Genomic DNA, 21,875 nt, shown 5'->3' on the forward strand with positions numbered 1-21,875 from the left:
TGCAACAGCATTCTAACTTCATCGCCAGATATATAAAGAGTCTACAGTTCATCGTTACTTGGAATGAAGTTAGCATGGCTGCTCTAGGTACTGTAGATGTCGCTCAAAGAAGAAGAATATAAACTTTATTAAAAAGTATGGTCGCGCAAGCGTCAAACAAAACAGCAACGTTTGGCAGCCATGCGCAGCAAAAGTGTCTAACGAGCATCGCTTATCCCTACTACTTTTTGCTTGTCATCTCTGTCTCGTTATGACGTCGCGCTTAAAAATTGCGCCAGCTAACCGTCAAATTTCACCTTACAGAGCTTCAGACGTGACGACATACTGTTCGTGAACCGAAAATATAGGTTCTTCAGTCATCATGTATTGTTGGGCTAGTTGGTTCAATGGCAGCAGCGGTACCAGTCACGAGGGACAAGCAAAAAAAGAGGCGATCAAAGGGTGCCTTGTGATCGTCTCAACCTTCTTGTTTGTCCATCGTGTTCTCTGGCACCGTTTGCTGTCCTGTTCCTCAGATTGCATGTGCCTTCAAGTACACGCAGTATGCTACACCATTTGGCAACATGAGAGCTTCAATCAAATTGGTATTGTTAAAATCTTTATGGGAGTGTACAGACGACCACAAATCTTGTCTCTGGCCTCGTAGGAGCCCAACTCAGGAAGTTGAGCATCCCCTTTAGCTTCTCTTCTATTAAACAGAGTCTTCATTCATTAACGTTGTCCTCCGCTATCATAGCAGCCGCTTTGCTGCCAATCATCATGGCGGCTGCGTTAGTATTGCCGGTTAGGATTTCGGGCATCACGGAGACGTCAGCCACTCGCAGACCGGTCACGTTGCCTCGTACCCTGAATGCAATGAAATAGCAAATTTATACATATGCAAAGAAAAACATTGAGCAAGTAGATCAGAAAGTTCACTGCACTAAATAAAGAACGAACCTAATCATTCGTTTTTTTTTTCTTTGCTTTCCGCCATTCTGTGCTTCACGCTGCAAAAATCACGCCAAGAGCTTATACTTAACTGGCCTAAATGGCTATTCTTATCCAATGCAGGTCTAATATGTGTTGCATAATGGCGGCAGTTTTTCTTTTCTTTTTAGAAGTCAGTCTTACCGAATTACTCCGTCGCTATGCGGTAAAGCTTACAAACGACGCGAATGCAGTTTTGGTATCTTGTCCGATTCCACCAAGTAGGCAACTTTTGGCAGAATTTCCTGTTTAAAAAAAGGCGTGCGTTAAAATTGAGTACGTAACGTAATCAGACACTGTGAACTACGGTTATTGCTTGAAAATCTTCCTATGGCAGACCTAGTTGACGTGTGCTCAATGCATTCGCTATTCCCTAAGCTCTGCCGAGACAGACGCTGCCACTAAAGCGGTCGTTATTGAGATCACCATAGGGTCAGACGAGTGGGTGCTAACTGGTCCAAATTCCAAAGTATGTAACGAAGTCCAAATTATGTGACGAAGGCCAATTTTAGGATCGAAATAACGAAAGTTGGGCCCATAGAAATGGATTGACGCCGGCCAAGACATTCCACTGGGATTGAATTTACCGAAATATCGAAGTAACCGCAGTGAAATGAACGGAGGTCCACTGTATTAGGTTCGGCACACTATATTAGTGCCTATGTGCCCAGGATAAGCTATTTCACTGTTCTCATGAACGGTTTGAAGTCTTTTCGTGCTGCTTGCCTCAGAAGTGACTTATGATGTTCTTTGAAAAAGCAGCTTCGGCACCTTTTAAAATACTGCGAAGTGTACTGCGCGCTACCACAAGCTGAACATATATTTCATTAAATTCACTCTAAACTTTACGTATAGCAACTATTTTCTCATTATTGACTGCACTAGAAACCTGGTTTTGGTCTAAATGAATATGCACGCACAAAAGCGCGTGATCATGCGTGCAAAAAAATTGAGCCATGATGGCAGCCTTATAACACTGATGAAAATTCCTTGTACCCGCCGTGGGTTCCTTAGTAGCTATAGTGTTGGGCTGCTAAGCACGAGGTCGCAGAATTGAATCCCGGCCACATCGGTGGCATTTCGATGGGGCTGAAATGTGAAAACACCCATGTACATAGCTTTAGGTGCACGTTTGCACATTAACAATCCTTAGGTGGTCAAAAGTATTCCGGAGCCCTCCACTACGGCGTGCCTCATAATCAAACCTTGGTTTTGGCACTTAAAAACCCCTTAATTTATTTTTTAACCTTTTTTAAATTCCTTGTCATTCGATCTTTTCCTTTTCTTGTCTAATGGGATGATTTCTATACTTGAGTATGATGAAGCGCGACATACGGGACAAAGTAAGGTGAGACAGGCGATGACATACCCTGTTGATAAGTGTGAACGTTTTTTTTTTCTTTCTTTTTTTTAAATTTCGCTGCAGCAGGACAATGCGTGCATGAGTCCAAGACACCCGCAAACCGGCAACAAAAAGCGCAGGAGCAAAAAAAAAAAAGAAGAACAAATACATAGGCAAAAAAGTACATACAGAGCACGCACAATCTCTTCATGGAAAGTGATAATTGGGAAGCATGTGTACGCAATCAACTGCGCTCAACTGACACAAAAGGCATAAAAAGCAAAAGAGAAGTTAATGAACCAACTTAGCTGTAGATGCCCATAAATCGGGCTTCTTTGTTTAAAAAGTGGCACCGAAGCCACGCTAACGCACATATATCAGATCCATAATTCTCGATTCACACCGCTTCCAAACGCGCACGCTCTAATTTCGTTCTTCCACGGCCTAGAACTTCCACTTTCTTCAACCGCGGATAGCGACCGCATGGAGCTCTCGCATTGTAAAGCAACATTCGACTCTTCTCCTGAATACGAACTCCTGAAGTGCTGTCGCAGCATGTCTTTCAGGAACTGGCCAGCGCTCAGAACAGGCCAGTAGACACGACGGCAGCCTACTGAAGGGAATTCTGCACACGACATAAGTGTAGCGCATGGGACATACTGATATTCGTATTTCCTAGTGCAGTATTTGCTTACTGGACTTCTCGTGACGCATTTGAACAGTTGTGGCAGCTTCCGTGGCGCAATAAATAAAACACAAGATCCACCCCATGCTCCCTGAGACTTTTTTTAAGTTGTGCGTAAGCTTGTGCACTTATGGCACAACCACGAACAGACACCTCTTCTGCGGGGTACCTACAACGTCTACCAAAGGTTCCTTGCGTGGCCGATTAAGCCGAATTACGCTCAATCTGGCCGAATCACGGTCACCAAGTAGCGAACCTCGCTACTTGGTGACCGAAGCTTTCTGTTATCCTGTGCGGGCAGAACTCGAAATGAGCCGACCTGAAACATCATATTGCGATTCCCCTTTTAATCAGTTCCGAATGTGAGGAATCCAAGGGTAGAACGGCTTTCTTGGGTCTTGGCATGTAAGCCCACCAGATGTGGTCACTTTCATTAAAAAGTATGCGAAGGTCTCAAATCTGAACCGAATGAGTTTGCTGGAGCTCAAACATAAACATCAACAAGGAGGAGCACTAGCTAAAAACTTCTACGGCCAATGTGGGTTCGGAAAAACTTCATAAGGCCCCCAACTTCCCTTATTACTCTTAAGTAAGGGACCACATTTGACTGCTTATTAGGTGACAAATTCCGCAGCTCACTGTATATATACCGACGAATTCCGCCTGCGATCATTTGAGGCAAGCCGCAATTACACACACAAGCACAAAGACCTTTTACTAAAACAGGATCCCAAACTACATTAACAAAATTACAGGGGGCAAAGAAACCGACTTATGTAGGCTCTGTTCACAGACAGGGACACTCACACATATAATATAGGAATGCACCTTGCTCCCGTTTTCTCATCCCCCGGTCAGCTGCGAGACTGACTGGACCACCTGCCTCAGAGCCGGCAACGTCGACCGACAGCTTGTGCTGGTGGACTGGGCGGAGAAGGCCAAGCAGGCCCAGGGCCTTACTTGAGCCCGATCCCGCAGCCCCGCTTTCGCCCTCCCCCTTTCAATAAAGTTTATCACCAACACCATAGGATCACGCCTTTGACACGATAAACTTGCTCAGAGCTTTTAGCTAGACTAGTTAGCTTATGTTCAACAAAGCCAGCAGCGCAGACGACGGTACAATTGAACGAACAGTGCGTTTGTTCTGTTCGCACCACTTCCTGTAGGCTGCGCCTTTCGCAATGCTATCACGAATTTGTGCGCGCATTCATTCGCTTGTATTTTCGCTGCTTTGTTCACTCACCTAAGGCGTTCGTCCACGACAGCCGAGTCATGTGAACCCATGGGCACTGAGCAACAGATGTGCATTCCGGGGTTCGCCAGGTGGTGAAACAGGCATTCGATGTACTCCAGGCTCCACCGCGGTCCCGCGTCAGCGCAAGGCGGGAAGGTCACATCCCAGGGTTTGGCACCTATGCTCTTCATGGCCTTCGTGGTCAGTATGCGATCGATGAAATTCTTGGTGCCTGCGAGCAGGGGAGCAGAGAGCCTTGGCCTTCAGCCTTCTGCTCACCAGAGGTGTACGTATGCATGTGATGGCGCAGCTATGTTTTATATGCTTATATACCAGCTCTTATACCAAACCTTAGTGGTTTGGTATAAGGGCGAAATTCCTTCGCCCAATAAATGAGTTATGCATCTCATAATCGTGACCGAAAAAGTAGTGCTAGTGAGCGCACCTGTGATTCGTGTAATCAAACAATTTATTACGTTATAAAACCTGTACACATAATGTTATGTCACAGGTACATCGAAAGCACACAGACTTCTTAATGGAATAGCGCGGGTTGCTCAATGGCTTCACTGATTTCTTACTTTTTTAATATTTAGTCTGCATACCCTATTCTTGGGTAACAGGGAATGGGTCAATTATTGGTCAATATGCCATGTAAGAGTTGGGGTGGGGCATGTCAAAAGAGGTAGCTGGCCCATACCATCGTCCGACTCATCCAAGCTAAGGACAATGTTGGAAGGAGGAATGTGTTCTCATCGAGAAGAGCAGTACTGCGTTTATTTGCAATATCAACATGAAGAGTGGAGAACGTTACATTTCATCAGCCTGGCATGACTGAAACGAAGCACATCGAGGAGCCGAAAACAGCTACTTAAAACCGCCTTTGTCCTGCCTAGATCCCTAGGCCAGACAAACTATCGTCCAACCTTCGTCCAAGCGGAGCGTCCAAAGTTGTCGAAAGACCCGCGTTGAGAGCGAGGGTGCACACACTCACTCCCGCACCTTTGTTTCACTGAACACACAGAAAGGAGGAGGGCTTCGTAGACAGCGGTTGTCACGCTTCACTCAAGTTGGCACGCCTTGGTTCTTGGGTGACCCAAAGAGCTGGGGCGCTTGTCAAACAACCGTGGCGGTTACCGGAGTCCGTGAAGGAACGCAGTAGACACCCTTTTCTTGCTCCCATAGTTCCGTGAAGGCGACAGTGAACCAGCTAACAATACTCGGTCCGCCAAACGTGTCTCGCCTTGCGGGTGCCACAGGTATGTCCGAGTGTGACGCATTGTTAGCTTCACTAAGCGATTCGTCGCAGTGGGCTAGGAGAGGCTAGAAGGTCACTAACCCCGCCGGCTGGTCGTAACAGCCATAATGAATATATGCGACTATGGTACAAGGAGTATGGAAGCTTTAAATATACTTTAATGAAGAGGCACGCCTGTCCGGAAGCTGCAGCATTGCGAAAAGCATGGAGTGCTGCAAAGGCTCGAGCTTAGAGACTGTGCTCAGTAAACCGCTCTACCCGTCATCGGCCCTACGTCTAATAAACCTCCTTTATAATATCTACACATCTGTCACACTTCGCTGGGCGTACAGTTTTCATCAACATTCCTCGCTCAATGAACATCATAGATCCCCTCCGTCATCGTGACACAGAGACCTTATAGCTACAGGCGACGAGGATGTACTCGTGTCCTCCGATAATGTTGCTTCCTTGCTCAATCAAATAAGCTCCGCCACGTTCCTGTTCCAATATTGCGTTCGGTCTGCTTGTTTTTTGTGTTTAACTTCCAGAAGCTTGCAAATATTCAGTGCCGTTATAATGGTAAAAGCCTTATGTGGCTCATACCCCCAATAGTCTGGAAAACGCAGCATGCGGTACAGAAAGCCATGTCAGCTCACCTCGCGCAGATACGCGCTCGTGTCACTTCTCGCGCGTTCGTCGTCGCCTTCTTGCACATCTGGCTCCGATGCCGCTCATCATGCCAGCGTTCCCATACTGCCCCTCGCATTCGCGCTACTGCTTTCGCGTTCGCTGACGTCTTCTTCCACAGCTGGCTCCGATGCCGTTCACCAGGCCAAAAAAAAGCAAATAGAGTTCATTCAGGCACTCAAACTTACAAGCTTCGGTGGGAGTCGAACCCTCGAGCTTATGTGGAAGTCGAATCCACGACGCTTGATGTTAAGGTAATTAAGACACTATTAAAATAGGCACTCGAACCCACGACCTATGGCGTTAATTAGGGCGAAGGTAATTAAGGCACAGTTAAGGTAGGATCAGTTAAGACACTCGAACCCACGACTTTTGGTCGGAGAAATGAAGTAACGAGAAGTAACAACGCATTTGAATGAGAATGTACAGTCTCTTGAGCGCGCGGGCTTTCGCCTTCACCCTCTTTGCCGTATGCTTAAGAGACTGTCGATTTATTTCCCATTGAAAGCACTGCCAACTTCTTACTTTCTGCGGCACCACTATGTACTAACTGCGCGCTATCAAGCTGCTATTGCAAATTACAAACGCTTGCTGTTTCGCATCGTTTACCAAACTGATTTTTTCTTTTAGTATACCATACGCACTCGCATTCCTATGCGAAGCCATTAAAGAGTAACAGCCAAGAGTCGAGAATGCTGCCGGTCTGGTGCCATGAGGGCTTCCCAACAGCGCCTTCCTCTGTGCACGTACTTGTGCCCGCACGACGCAAGACTGACTGAAGTGCACATTCGCGCAGTCTTTTGGCACGGGCAGTGCCAAAAGATGCATCCTGGTCATAATTCCAATGCATTTAGTTCGGAAACTATGAATGACCTGTATATAATATGTTTGTTTAATTGCATTTTTACAGGAACTGAAAATATGCAGGGTACAAGGGAAAAAAAGTTGCAGTGACTTTTCTCTTCGTTGTGCGCAAGCGTGTGGACGCCGCGAACATACACAGTGAGCACCACGGCGTCGAAGCACAAACGGAAGCGGTGCGACCGCGGCGATTCTCTTCTCCACCACCAGGCGCCTTCCTTCTCCGGCGTTCGCTTCCCTCGCGACTTCAAACATAATTTCGCCGATTTTACAGAATGGCCATCCACGCTTATGCGTGAAAAGCAGTCCTATTCCTTCTTGACAGGACCCATGCTCCCTCTAAGGCAGTCACAACTGGTGCAGCCATAGGTCCGCCAAATAAGCGGCATCACTCAGGAAATACATTTTCTGGCTAGGGCTCACTCCGGGTCTGAGTCTCACAAGAGAAAGAGAGAGAAATTTATTTACAGAAAGGCAGAGAGGTCGGCCTGAGTTATAATTTGCTCTGGCCTGCTACTCTACACTGGGAAAAGGGACGGGAAGGGAAAGGGCTGATGAATGATGATAATGGTATAAGGAAGAGATGCGTATATACAAATTCACAGAATTGTAGCATCTCTAAAGTCGTGCGTCCAGCTCAGTGGCTTGAAAAAAAGCTATAGCGGCACTTGCTACCAGGGCTCAGACGCACAAAAATTATATTCGACCGGGCTCACTCGGACTCAGACAAACCAAAGTTCTACTCAGCCAGGCTCAGTCAGAGCCAGAATCACGGTTCTGTCCGATTCTGAGTGAGTTTGAGTGAGTGGACTCATCTGTTGGTTGGCCAACCCAATGGTACAGCCCGTGAAAATAAAAGAAAACTTAAAAGAAAGGACATAGAAAACAGAAAAAAAGACGCAGTGACTATATCGGAAGGCAGACCCCTTTGTTGTCAGCTTTCACGAAATACAGACGTGAATGTGTACGTCTGCGTCGAACACTTGCATTCCGACGCACAGGTCTTGCTTCACAACTGCTACTTTTTTCAGATAGATCAAGCCAGACGCCAAGTGCGCTCAAGTCGGCCATGTAGGAAATAATGGTATCGCCGGTGAGGAGGCTCACCTGAAGGAGACTCCTGTATCTCTATCATATTTGCGTTGGATCAATGGAAAACTCCCATTTTGTAGAATGCTGGCAATATATTTACTTAATGGCTGTTCCCTTTAAAATATTATTTCGCATTACCAGGTCTTTTTTACTTACTCCAGCCTTCTCGCGTCCGCCTCAAATTAATTGATCACACATGTCGTGTTTGTGCGAGGGAAGCGAAGCCCTAAAGTGTGCTGCGGTAATATCGTAAAGTTCGCAGTAAATAACTAATACCCCTGTCACACTGGGAGTTTTAATGTCATTCGAATCGAATGGCATTCGGTGCAACGAATGTCATTTGCCCGCGGAGGTGCTACACTCGAAAAATTAATGTCATTCGGTGGCGATATCAATGGCGATAATTCTGAAAAATACGTGGCACCGAAAGTAGAACAAGGTAGGTATAAAGTGCTTGCATAAGCAATCCATATATTTAAATGTGTTTTTGGGACGTCACTTCACTGAAAAAAAAAAAATATTTTAGTAATGCCTATAAAAAAAAGTTGTTCTATTTGAGACCATGTGGCCACTATAAGCCAAAACAAGGCTTAGCCACCTGAGTAGCCGATAAATTGAAAACAAACAAAATGGCTGACATGACGATGCTGGACGACGACGCTAAGTTGCAGTAGGTGAAGCGATTAGTTGCTGCGTACTTTGCATTACGAGAAGGCGTAATAATCGGAGGAAGCGATTAGACGTTCTATGGCCGACGAGCAGAGTGGCGGCGGCATGGGCGGCGGCCAGACGCTGCTGAGCTGGAGAGTAACAACATTTTGCCACAGCCGGCCGCACATATTTTGTCTCTTTATTAAAGTAACAAAACCATTAAAACACGCAAACGTTATTATTTCTATACGAGTACGGTTTTCAATTTGCAAATACTGTGTCCTGTTTTGCTTAGTTTCTGGGGTTGAGAGTACACATTCGCTCCGAGTGCGAAGCCGAATGAGTTTCTCGAACTCATTCGATTGCGGAAGTCATTCGGTGCTAATGGCATTAAATATCGCTGTGTAGCAACCGGATTATGTCATTCGATGCTAATGCCATTCGGTTCGAATGACATTAAAACACCCAGTGTGACAGGGGTATAATACTCCTATAAACATTGTACGCGCCCGGCGAATGCGTGAACATGATCATTCGAGGACGTCACTCCGGAAATCGAGAGTTCCAATCGGTCGGCCGAAGTGAACGGACGTGTCGTCGGCGCGCTCCGCAACCACCGAGACTACGCGACCTTCACCGACCGCCCCTGACCGCCCTTGCCCGGGCCGCTTTCGCCGGGAGTCGTATGGGAAGCGGCTTTCTCGCCGTTTCCCACCGACCGCCTTTTCTTCCCGGGACTTTGTTGCCGCTCCCCGCGCGCTCGTTCCAACGCGGCTGCCCCTGCCGGGGCCATAGCTGCCTTGGCGTGTTTTCTACACCATGAACCAAGAGCGCCAGGCGACCAGCTCTTCTGAGGCCCATGTTCTAAACCGGCGTGCCAAGGGCCTTCGGCCAATTCACCGGTCCGTTTCGATGGGGAATTTATCTACCGCAACGTCATTTTCCAACGAGCAGGAGACGCACTCTGCGATAGAGAACGCCGGCGCGCGTTCCTCAAGACGCCCGAGGTGGATACAGCGGGAGTGGCCGCCGATCCCATCGTCGCCAATTTTCTCTCCAAACCGCGAGAGGTGGACACTCCGACCGGGGAAAGGATGGAGGAAGATGCTGCCCCGAACATTTACGACGACAAAGCTGACGACGACACAGGTGGCTGTTGGAAGACAGTCATATATAAGCGACGCATCCGTCAAACGCGCGCTAAGACGCAACTCTCCGATAGCATCTTGGGCATTCCGGACGCCTCCCAGCCTACCGTACGCAAGCGCAGTCGGAATCAGAACCTGCCTCAACTTCCTTTGCACGATGAAAAGATAATTCTGCGGCCTCACGGAGGACTTTGTCTCGATAAGTGGACGCGCCCAGAACTCGCCAGTGCTCTATGGAGTGCAGCCGGCTTGACCACCGATGATCGTCAGGACATCATATTCCGACTGCGACCTGAGCAGAACTTGGCAATCATCAGCACACCCAAGTCACACGTAGCCGACGCATTGTACAAGGTGAGGGAGCTGAACCTTGGTCAGCGGGTCCATCCCATCACGACATATTTTGCGGCCCCAGACAACTCATGCAAGGGAATTGTTCCTGGCCTTTTGCCCGGTACACCGTCTTCCAAGCTAGTGGATGAGCTTGTGGCTCCTGGAACTCAAATACTTCAAGCACGAATGATGGGTCAAACCAACGTTGCGTTGGTAACATTTGAAGGACTTAAAGTGCCTCGCTACGTGCGTTTCTATGGCGTAGAACTCCGCTGCTACCCCCATCGACCCCGCCAACTGGTTTGCAAGATATGTCACAAGCTCGGCCATTGGGTTGATTACTGTCCTACGCCGCACGTGGTCAGTTGCGCGACGTGCGTGACTGACAACCCCACCCCGTCACATCCGTGCGCCCCACACTGCAGATCCTGTGACGGGACCCACCCTACAGCGGATCCAGACTGCCCGCGGCGTGCTAGGCAGACACTGAACAAAGCTTGGGTTCGGAAAGCTCTCGAGAAAGAGCAGCGTGAACTCCAACCCTCCAGCGACCCGACCACTACCACAGATACGGCGGACACCCGAACGTCGCGCGCCCCAACGAAGGAGACCAGAAAAGTCCGGTCGGAGACCCGTTCGCGATCCCGTCGCAAGTTCAAGTCTCGGTCCCGATCCCGCGAGGCATCGGTGCTCCTCCCAGAGAAGCGCCCTCCTTTCCCATCTTCCCAACAACCCTACAAGAAGGCCCTGCTGACCAACGCCCCAGCCAAGGTGACCCTGTTCCCTTCAGGGGTGCAGCGGACCCCGGAGAAGAAAACAGCAATGGAGGCGCCTCGGGAGGTAGGTCGGGCGGAGGGTCCCCCACAGCTCGCTCCGCCCTGTAAATCTTTCCCTACCCTTTCCCCTATTACCAATTCGTTACCAAATCCCGATCCTCTAATAGAAATAGCCCGCCTACGTCGTGACATGGAAGCGCGCTGTGAGCGCCTGCAAAAACAAATGGACGCGCTGGTAGCAGACATGAGCACTAGTATGCAGGCGGCTCTGGACAGGATATAGAACGTCAAATGGAGACCCTTCAAATAGGGATTACGGAGCAAGTGAAATCATGTATAGAGTGCACTTTCGCACGCATGCTAGTTCCTGAGCTTAGCGGTAACAACGAAAGCACGCTTTCCGACCAAGGCTCTCGGCCGCAACCTTCAAATGTGGGCAACCGGCGCCCGCATCCCTATGCACGACCGCCTGCTTCCTCTCGCGATGATGATGGCGCCGCGTAACGCGGAGCAACTAGTGGTGTGGCAGTGGAATTGTAGGGGATTCCGCCGAAAACGAAGTTCCCTACAGCAGTATATCGCCACATCCACGAACCCTCCCGATGTCATCCTCTTACAGGAAGTCAATTGCACCCCTTCTTTATCCGGCTACAGCACGCTCTCGGGTGTCTCTCCTCTTGTGGGAGCCTTAGTTTCGAAACATGTTACATGTCGCATGCATACCACTAACATTGACATTCCTCACCAAATATTGGAAATAATTACGCAAGGTAAACGCAGCGAGAGTCTGTTTATACCTCAATGCATACAGTTCCCCCCGTTCGCGAACGTACTGTTTTCAGCACCTACTAACAGAATTTGGTAGGTTTGGACGGGTTTGTGTGGTGGCCGGCGACTTTAACGCTCCGCATACTGCATGGGGTTACGTTAAATCGCAGGCTAAAGGGACCCGCTTATGGAATGCCATCTGTAACATGAGATACACACTGCTTACCGACCCAGAGCACCCCACTCGGATGGGCAATAGCGTATCTCGTGACGCCTGCCCTGACCTTACCTTCGTGCGCAATACTGGCCCGGTCGTTGCGCACGGGCCTTTAGAGGAGCACCTTGGTAGTGACCACTACATTGTAGCGACCACCTTGTCATTAAAGGGTGCACGCAGGTCCGAGCGAAATGTGCGTATAACGGATTGGGCGAAATTCAGGGAACGTCGCCAGGACCCACCTGAGCGCCAAGGGTACGAATGCTCGCTTGACTCTCTCGGACAAGATCTAGATGTCACCACGAGCACACTGCGCACCACAACCGAGACACCAGACATAGACCCGCATTTACTTCATCTTTGGAACGCCCGCAGAGGGTTGACACGACGATGGAAACGACAACGCCTCAACCGCAAACTTAGGAAACGTATAGATCAAATTACACGGGAATCTCAGGAGTATGCAGAGATTCTTACGAGGAGTAACTGGCGAGGATTTTGCGATCGCCTCTCAGGCACATTGAGCACAGCAAAAACGTGGTCGATTCTTCGCTCACTCACAGATCCCACCACAACAAAGGGAAGAACATTTCAAGAGCTGCACATCCTAATGCACGATTACAGGGACGATGTCTCGACACTCCTCAGAGAGCTAGAGAAACATTTCATACCCACAGGCCCGCCGCCGCAGTACCCTGACTATCCTTATGTAGGCGAAGCGAACGAATTGCTCGATGCAGACATCACATCTGACGAGGTGCGGGTGGTCCTACAAGACCTACGCCGCAACACGGCACCGGGAGCCGACCACATCCGATTCGCCACCCTTCGTAACCTCAGTGACGCGGATATTGACCACCTCACTCACATCTTCAATCATTGCTGGCGCAAGGGCATGCTTCCCCAAGCATGGCGACACGCCGACATCACACTGATCCCCAAACCGGGCAAGCCTGTTAAGGTTGAAAACTTACGACCCATCTCCCTAACATCCTGCATTGGTAAGCTCATGGAGCATGTACTGTTGCGGCTTCTGCAGCCCTTCCTGGAAGAAAAATCATTCTTTTCTAACTCTCAATTCGGATATCGGGCTCATCTGTCTGCCAAAGATGTGCTTTTACAATTGCGGGAGGAACTCATAGGACCTCCGTCGTCCGCCCAAACGAGAGCACTCATCGCCTTAGACCTAAAAGGGGCATTCGATAATGTTGAACATGACCTCATCCTTCGCAATGTTGCACATTCACACTGTGGAATTCGTATGTACAACTATATCCACGCATTTCTTCGAGATCGCACAGCCACCGTAGGAATGGGACCGCATCGATCCGGTACGATTCGCCTTGTAGGACGTGGGACATCCCAGGGCTCAGTTCTTTCCCCTACTCTATTCAATATCGCGCTCGCAGGGCTACCCCGGCTACTCGACCAGATCCCTGATGTCGCCCACGCTATTTATGCGGACGACATTACTATCTGGTCGACACGGGGTTCCGACGGAGCACTCCAGGACCTACTGCAGCAAGCAGTCGATACAGTTTCTGAGTACGCGAGAAAATGCGGCTTAAGATGTGCTCCGGAAAAGTCGGAGCTCATAATCATTCGCCCCCGGAGCCGTTCCTCTACTCCCCCTATCACTGTGCACGTGGATGGCACACCGATACCACTGGTTAATCGTGCTCGTATGCTCGGCCTACACATCCAAGCGGATGGCAGGTCAAACTACACTGTTTCCCTTCTATCCAGACAGATTGAGCAAATTCTGGCCATGATCCGGAGGGTCTCCAACAGGCGCTCGGGCCTTCGAGAAGAGGACCTGCTGCGCTTGGTGGAGGCATGCGTGATCAGCCGCCTTACATACCATCTCCCATTTCAGCAGTTGACCCAAGCGCAACAACTTCGCATAGACGCAATGATTCGCAAAGCGACGAAGCTGGCCCATGGCCTCCCGAACTATACTTCCACACACCGTCTCCTTAACTTAGGGACACATAACACACTAGGCGAGCTGCTAGAAGCACATTGGGTCAGCCATCGCCAGCGCCTCCTACTCACTCCTACTGGCCGCCATCTTCTCACACGGCTAGGATACTCTGTCCCACCCCTTGAGTCTGAAACCCGTCCAACGATCTTGTAGTCAGCGATACGCCAAGCACTAAGTATTCATCCATTGCCACGTAATATGCACCCCGAGCATGACAAAGGGCGGCGCAAAGCCCGTGTACGATACATTGGCCGCATGCTTGCAAACATCCCGGAAACACATACTTTATACACGGACACATCACGCACTCAGTAGTATTGGATGGCACCGAATCCCTGAGAGACTCTGCTGCAATGCGCGGAACAAATGCCGCTTACGGAGAAATTCTCGGTGTTGCTCTTGCAATTCGATACGCCATCCGTGTTCCTGAGGAAGTTTATATATTGACGGACTCGCAGCAGGCATGCCGGGTGTTCCTATCAGGACATGGCATCCCGAGAGCGGCGCACCAAATTCTCAAACAGATCCCGCAAAATACACCAACCACACCTCCCCGCATTCACTTACTCTGGACTCGTGGTCATACCTGGCTGCCGGGTAACGAACGCACACATGCGGTTGCCCGAGAAATTTCCCTCCGGGCGACTCGGCGTGGTGAGGCGACTAGTTCAGAGTGTGGGGATCCCTGGCTCCGTTACAAAGACATACTCCGTCATTATACACGCATTCGTCGCACCCACGCCGCACCACCGCCGTCCATCTCGCGGGAGGAAGCAGTGGCATTACGCCAGTTACAAACCGCAACTTTTCCTAATCTTGTCTCTCTCAATAAATTCTACCCACATTGTTATGCAGATCGTTGCCCTGGCTGTGGCAGCTCGCCCACAATCTTCCACGTCACGATTGAGTGCACTGCAAACCTCTTTCCTCCCTTGCCAACTCTCCTTTACCCCCTACGCAACAAAGAGCTGTGGGACGATGCCCTCCGCGACGGACCTCCCGAGGTCCTCCGAGCTGTGATACAACGGGCTCGAAACATCGCCGGAATCATCTTAGGGACCCTGGACTGAGGGTTCCTCCCACACTGCTCTCGCCATTCAAATATTATTAATAAAGATGTTTTACTCCTCCGGAAGTCACTGGAGGTCGTGCTTTTAAGCGTGTTTGTGTTTGCAAAGAATCTCGAGAAGCAGGAGAGAGCCCACCTTTTTCTAGGGCCTTTCTTCTCCTTCGTCACATTCTTTGGAAAGTAGCATGTAGGCAAAAATACTCTGTCTAAAGCTCTGCATTTTAGCTAAAGAGCTTTCTTTTCCTCGCATTGAAATTTAAATTGTCGTGTATAACATCTCCGGAGGCAGAGCTTGCTGCCCTGCGTGGTGCTATGCAACACGTCCTACAAGAGCGACCAAGCAAATGGATCATATTCTACGACTCAAAGGCAACCCTTCAGAGATTGCAGTTTGCCTCACGCCACAGAACTCGCGCTCAGAACTTGCTACAGAAGATAACAAATGATCACCATCAAGCTTGTGAAAAAGGACACGACGTAACATTTCTATGGGTGCCACGACATACCGGTATTGCTGGGAATGACTTCGCCGACGAGGCGAAGTCATCACCCATGTAGGAATCCGAGTGGTTCCGATTCCACTATCCAGAATCAACATGGCGGCAAGTAAATTTTATTTGCTGGTACAAACTGGTACACAAACTTATTGGTCGTTTCCTAGTTTCCCGAAATGTCAACTACATAAACTTGATCCTTCTTTGAATCTGCGATTGCCATCACGAATTCCCCGCACCATTGCAACATTGTTAAGCCACCTCTTGAGCGGGGTTGCATTCACCAAAGCATACTCGTTCCGGATTGGGGTGGTTGACAAACCTTCATGCGACCCCTGCGGGAGGTAAGAAACTACTGGACACGTCCTGTGTCTTTGTTCTATTTGTGACCCTAAGTGCCGTTCCCTATGGACTGCATTAAAACCCTTGGACGTATGCGTCGCTGGCGCAGAAAGCAACGAAGGCGTTACTGCAGTAGTTGAAGTCGACAGGTCTCAGCAGACGTTTGCAGACTACAAATGTGGGCGCGACCAGTGTTCTCTATCTTCCCTTCTTTCTGACTTTTCATCCCTTCCCCCAGCTCGAGGTATCAAATCGGACTGGTCTCTGGGCAACCTCTCTGTCTTTCCTTGCTCCTCTCTTTCTTTCCCTTTAGAGACCGTTTGGCAAAATCCTGAGCCTTACTATTACATATTCTGCAGAGTTACAAGCACCCTTCGTGGAACGTGTGAGCACTGCGGCTTGTTCCTTTCTTTCTTTCTTTCTTTCTTTCTTTCTTTCTTTCTTTCTTTCTTTCTTTCTTTCTGTAATCAGTATAGGCATATTATGGGAAATTTGGCAACTTAAAGGATGCTGCGACAGCCAGCCGGTGTATTCAAACTTTTTCATGTTCTTCATGCAAACATCTGCACAATTCACTGTTCCCTGTGAAAATTCCAGCATCAGAAAATGATCACGTTTGCAAATAGTTGTGGACATTCGTCGTTTCGCTTTCAGTTGACACTGAAATTCATGTATGCTTATTGAAAGCTCCCCTATATCAGCTAAGAGTTTATTTTTGTGCCGTAGTTACGATGCTACCGTTAATTACGGTTTAGCAATTAGGACGAACGGAGCTTTCAGTTCGTTCCAAGCTAGCTGTTCTTGGTGACTACCGAATAGTCCTCAGACATAGCTTCCCATATACTTAGATTCAGATGCAGGTTAAAGAACTCTAGGTGTTCAAAATTAATTAGGAGACCCTCAGTACGGCATGCCTCATTATTAGGTCATGGGTTTGCCACCTAATATCCCAAAATTTAATTAGTTTTAGTCATATACCCTGCACAACAGCTTATTTTCACATGTAATGAATGCACCCGACATTCTGCCAGCCTCGTGCGCGAGCAGCATACCTTCAGCGGCCGCTTTGGCGTCATCTGGGTGTTCCAGCATGTGAAGGTCGATTTCCGGATAGTCAGTGGGGTCAGAGGAATGCAGCGTGATGCGACCACGTGACTTCGGTCGGTTGTGGATGACTGCTGCCCTGAAGCCAGGCACGTTGTCCTTCGGTCCCAAATAGCTGTCGTAAGCCTGCATTCAGTAAATGCATGGCGCAAAAGCAGTTATTGGGGAGATGTGATTACTTGTACCTTCACTATTCACTAGTGTGTATGCGACTGCTGCTAGTTGGTGGTACTTGGTGCTGTAAAGCATTGTTAAGTGCAAGCGCAAATGCAATGACCGACGAGGACGAGATGTAGGACGACGACTTGTCCTTTTTCAGCCCTAAAGAAAATATAAGACAGTGTTCAGAATGTGCGACGGTGTTGTTCGCGTAATTCTACGTATTCTATACAGACACCCTGTGAACTTCTCACCTGACATTTATTGTTGATGAATAACTTTCTGCAGACCAAGCAGCCAGTCCGAAAGTCAGGCGACATATAGACCGATAGAGCGAAGTGGACTCCTTAAGCACCTCTGTGGAAAGAGTATCTGTAGACGTAAAAGGCAAATAGAAGGCAGTCTTCGAGGTGTGTAGACATTCTAATGAACTACCAAGTAATTTTATTGCGATAGCAGTTATATGGGCACTCCAGGAGCATTTCTGCCGTCGGCATCACCATGAGGTTTCGTACAAAGCCCAGGGGCGATAATATTGTCGCCGCGCGCAGTATGCTGTATGTGCGAGTGAAGGCGTGCTGGGGTAAGCCGGCGAGCGCGGCTCAATCTCGCGTGCGCGAGCGAGGAAAGGAGGGGGGCAGAATCGCGCCCACTTCTGTCACGCACGAGGCATCGCTTGGGGTATTTACAATTGCTAGTAGGTATAGCGAGGCGTGGCACTTGCGGAGACGACGGACGTTTGCTATGTCCGTCGGCTATCAACGTCCGTCGGCTATGAAGCGAAGGCTGCGGAAACTAAGCGCGCCTTTTTCACCGCTGCTGGAAGTAGTCCCGCAATTTTGCTGAAGTTTTCCTACGGGAGAAATAGGAAACAATACTTTTTGTTTTTTTACAGCACCCAATTTGAAACAATACGTGACATTCACTAGTCAAATATTAGGATTTTATTGTACTTTTAGTTTGCTCTTTCGAGTTTTCGCACACCCGAGACCATCGCGCGTTTTGTTCATTCACGAAACGCAACGTGACGCCCGTGTCTTCTGGAGGGTGTTCGTCGCTTGCTGTCCCGCCAATCAACTCTCCTCAGAGGCTGTTGACTAACTATAGCAACTAAAGACTGTTGAAGCACATAAAAAAAGTTTTTCCAGCGTCTGGGCGGAAACCAAGCGAGCCCCTCTGGAAATCGCAACCATCGGCACGTAAAAACGAGTGAACGAGCTGACTGCTGCGCCGGCTCTACCGACGGCAGCGTCGGTGGCGCGTCGTCATACGGCTGCTGCGGACTCCGACACAGGCTGCGATGCTGGCTGTTAAGAACTTTGTACATATCGTATGTGAATAAACATTGATTCACGCTGAGTTATTGTATCTGCCTTGGCTAGAGAGGTTGTGCGAGGTTGGCGAAACCGAAACTGGTGCAGAGCGCGCCCGGACCACATTGCGTGCGCATACAGTCATGTGCAAAAGCCCCGCCCCCGTAGCTTTCGCTTCATAGCCAAAAAAAGTTTCCGCGGGTATAGTTACAACGGAGGAGTTTCTTAGCGTGCGTTGTATGCGTTTGTCCCTAGGCGTGCCGGCAGAAGTCGCGGGGCGCGGTAGTGATGAATTAGCATCGCAAGTTGTCGGCTGGACGTAATTATATTTATTCAATCGTGTTTTTGACTAATTAAAAGCGTGTCATTGTTTCGCATTATTGGCAGCGCCTCCAGGACACCAAAGCGGAAACGGGGACATCAAACCTAGTACCCGAACTGGTCCATGGGTTGGGGCTTCGCGAGGCCTGCGCGTGCCAGGAGACTATAAGATCGGCTGTTGGCGGACAGCCAATTTTTTATGCGAACACCCCTGGCACGCTTCAGCCTCCGCGGCCCCAACCCACCGGCCGCCCTGCTTCCAGCTTTGATCCCTCTGCTACCGCTTGGGTGTCCTGGAGATCCTGCGCCGCCTGCTTTAATATAACCTCAGGTGCTCTCCTGAGGCCTCCGTTTGCCGGTTACATGTGCCCTCCTGGAGCAGTGCTTGTAAATAATGCAATCTATCATCACGACCAAAAAATTGACCCGCGACTTATACAACACCAGTCAGAACCTTACCCCTTCAGACACAGCAATCACCAAATGGGGGCGTCCGTGCCCACTGCCTCACCGCACGGGCAGCTGGCGGCGGAGCGTAAACAAACTGGACTGTACTCCGCAACGCCGGCATGTCCAGGGGACAAACGCATACAACACGCGTTAAGAAACATCCTCCGTTGTGCCTAGGCAGACTCACATTTTCCAGGATCAAAGGCCCCCAGATTTTCCCTCTCGCACCCGTTCTTACTCGCGCATGCGCAGAAACGTCAAGCGCCATGAGAAGCGCCACGCCTCGCTGTACTTACTAGCAATTGTAAAAACGCCACCGGGTGAGGTGAGGAGGGGGGTGACCTCCTCTGCGGCGGCTGGTGCTTACAACCCGGCCGTGTGGGCGCCGTATCTTGAAAGTAGAGTGTACTACAATGAGGTCCGTATTATAGTACACTTAAGGCAATCTGCGACATGGCCCAAGTGCACGCTCACGCGGGGCTCATCTTCAAAAACCATCTGCGATGTTCGCAGAGTGCGCGTAGTGGCGGTAGCTTCGTGTGCGTTGTGCTTTCGTTTCGTTTGCGTTGAAGCGAAGGATACACGAAGGTCAATTCGCTCGCTGCTGCTGCCGCGATTCCTCCCTCCTGCGTTCTGACAGCGAGCTTCCGCGGTCATCGAGCGAGATGTGTGGATGTTTACTTGTGCGCGCGTGACACCATGCTTGTTAATTTAGTTAGTAAGGGAATGTATACAAGTTTATACGGTCGATGAAACTACTATCCTTGCTTAGTATAGATATCTACTAATTCTCTGTTTCAATCAGTGCTTCGCCTTTCGGGCGAAACTGCGACTTTCGTCAGGGATTTTGCTTCTCACTTGTCTATTCGCGCTGTAATTTGACCATGTAGTTGCGCCAAGCCCTCTGTCAAGAATAATTAACAGTACGAGTGCATGACGTGCTCTCCGGTTGCCGGAGTTTAATATTTTCTTGTATCGTCCTTTTTGTTTTTCGGCCCCATGTGGTTGCAACACGCGAAGCTTTAGCTCGAGTGCTCCTATCTAAATACATGTAAAAGCAGAATTCGTTTTTCTCGGCAACCACTGCACCAAATTTGACGAGGTTTGTTGTATTTAAAAGAATAACTTAAAATCTAGTGACTGTTGGTTTCAATATATGAGTTAGGTTGCCAATTTTTTATTAGAAATTGGCAAAAATCCAAAATTTTCAAAAAACGAAATTATCACGTTTACAAGTCTGCAACTCAACAACTAAAAATGATAATACAATTCTGTGAATTGCATCTAATAGCACATCTAAAGCGGACAAAATTGGCATGTTACACACGAATATAAAAGAAAATTAATAATAGGGAAATACAACTTTTGCAAAACCCTTGTAACCAACGTAACAAATTCACGTAAGATGTAAAATGACATATCGAATTTGTCCGCTTTGAATGGTCTAAAGAATGCTGTTTACAGAACCGCGATATCAGTTCTTGATGCGGAGCTATTAATTTGTAAACTTCGTGCTTCTATTTTTTTCAAACGGTCAGATATTTCAAAATCGTTTAAAGGAAATTCAGGCCCTAAATCGATATTCCGCTTCCAACAGTCACTAGAATTTAGCTTTCTCTCTCAAATGCAATAAATTTTGTTAAAATTGACCCTGGGGTTATCTCAGAAAAACGTTTTTTGCATTTTACATGTATTTGAATAGGCCGCGTCGGAGTTGGGCCCGAGCTAAAGCTTCCTCTTAAGAGAATGGCCAAGACGGTGATGGTATAGTGGCTGCCGTTATGCCACGTGGTATCCCGGCAATTTTCCGTGATTAACAGAAATAAGTGGCTTTCGGTGAAACACGCAACAACGCCGTCCATATCGTTGTTTCAAGTGAGGGTCCGTCTCACTACTTAATTTCTTCCTCCTGACCGGGTGGTCGAGGTCACATAAAGAATTGTTTTAGCCAGCGTACCCTCACAGAAATAGCGGTAGATGAGAAACAACCGCTTAAACGTAGGGGTAACTCTGCGCTACGTGACCTTATCTGTCGCGGTATTCCAGTGGCTGCGGCATTGCGCCTGTGACCTTCCAGGTCGCAGCTTTGATCCCGGCCGTCGCGGCGGTTTTCTATAGGGTCGAAATGCAAGCACACTGGTGTCTGTGGATTTAGGATTTAGGGGAAAGTTAAAGAACCCCAGCTAGTCATAATGATTCCGGAGTCTCCCACTGTGGATTGCCTCAAATCAGAAGCTGGTTTTGGCACGTAAAACCCCAGAATTTTTATGCGTACGCGAGCGTAGGCGCCGGCAACTGGCCAATAAATCCTAACATGCCACCTCGAGGCATCAAGGCTGGCAAAGTCGGCGTCGCCGCTATGTGATCAGCGAGAAGAGTATCCGCGGGGCTAGATTTCTTTTTTTTTTTTAGTAACTCAAAATCGCGCACCTCGAGTTCATTTTCATACGAACGGCGCTTGGCTCTTACCTCTGGCAACATGCCGATTTTGAGTACCTCGGCTCTTGCAAGTTGGCTAGCTGGTTGAGACGAAAGGATGCCCAGCTCGATGTCAGTAGAATCCGGACCCACTGCGTACTGGGTACCGAAAAACTGGACCGCTTCGATAGCCGACGGTATGGTGACTATCCCTGGTG

The 21,875-nt window shown here is 48.9% G+C and overlaps 1 protein-coding gene across 1 annotated transcript in view; it reads right to left on the bottom strand.

Annotated features, from left to right (window-relative positions):
- Window positions 1-519: 519 nt before the first annotated feature.
- Window positions 520-21,875, bottom strand: part of LOC126541184 (glucose dehydrogenase [FAD, quinone]-like) — a 44,101-nt gene continuing 22,745 nt past the window's right edge. The window contains exons 9-12 of the mRNA XM_072286157.1: window positions 21,709-21,869; window positions 16,945-17,128; window positions 4,240-4,462; window positions 520-846 (exon numbers count right to left, since the gene is read on the bottom strand). Of these exons, the coding sequence (XP_072142258.1) occupies window positions 705-846; window positions 4,240-4,462; window positions 16,945-17,128; window positions 21,709-21,869 (710 nt within the window). The 3' untranslated portion in view covers window positions 520-704. The remainder of the gene's footprint in view (window positions 847-4,239; window positions 4,463-16,944; window positions 17,129-21,708; window positions 21,870-21,875) is intronic.

The sequence above is a fragment of the Dermacentor andersoni genome, chromosome 2 (genome assembly GCF_023375885.2).
Source record: "Dermacentor andersoni chromosome 2, qqDerAnde1_hic_scaffold, whole genome shotgun sequence".
Taxonomy (NCBI): Eukaryota; Metazoa; Arthropoda; class Arachnida; order Ixodida; family Ixodidae; genus Dermacentor; species Dermacentor andersoni.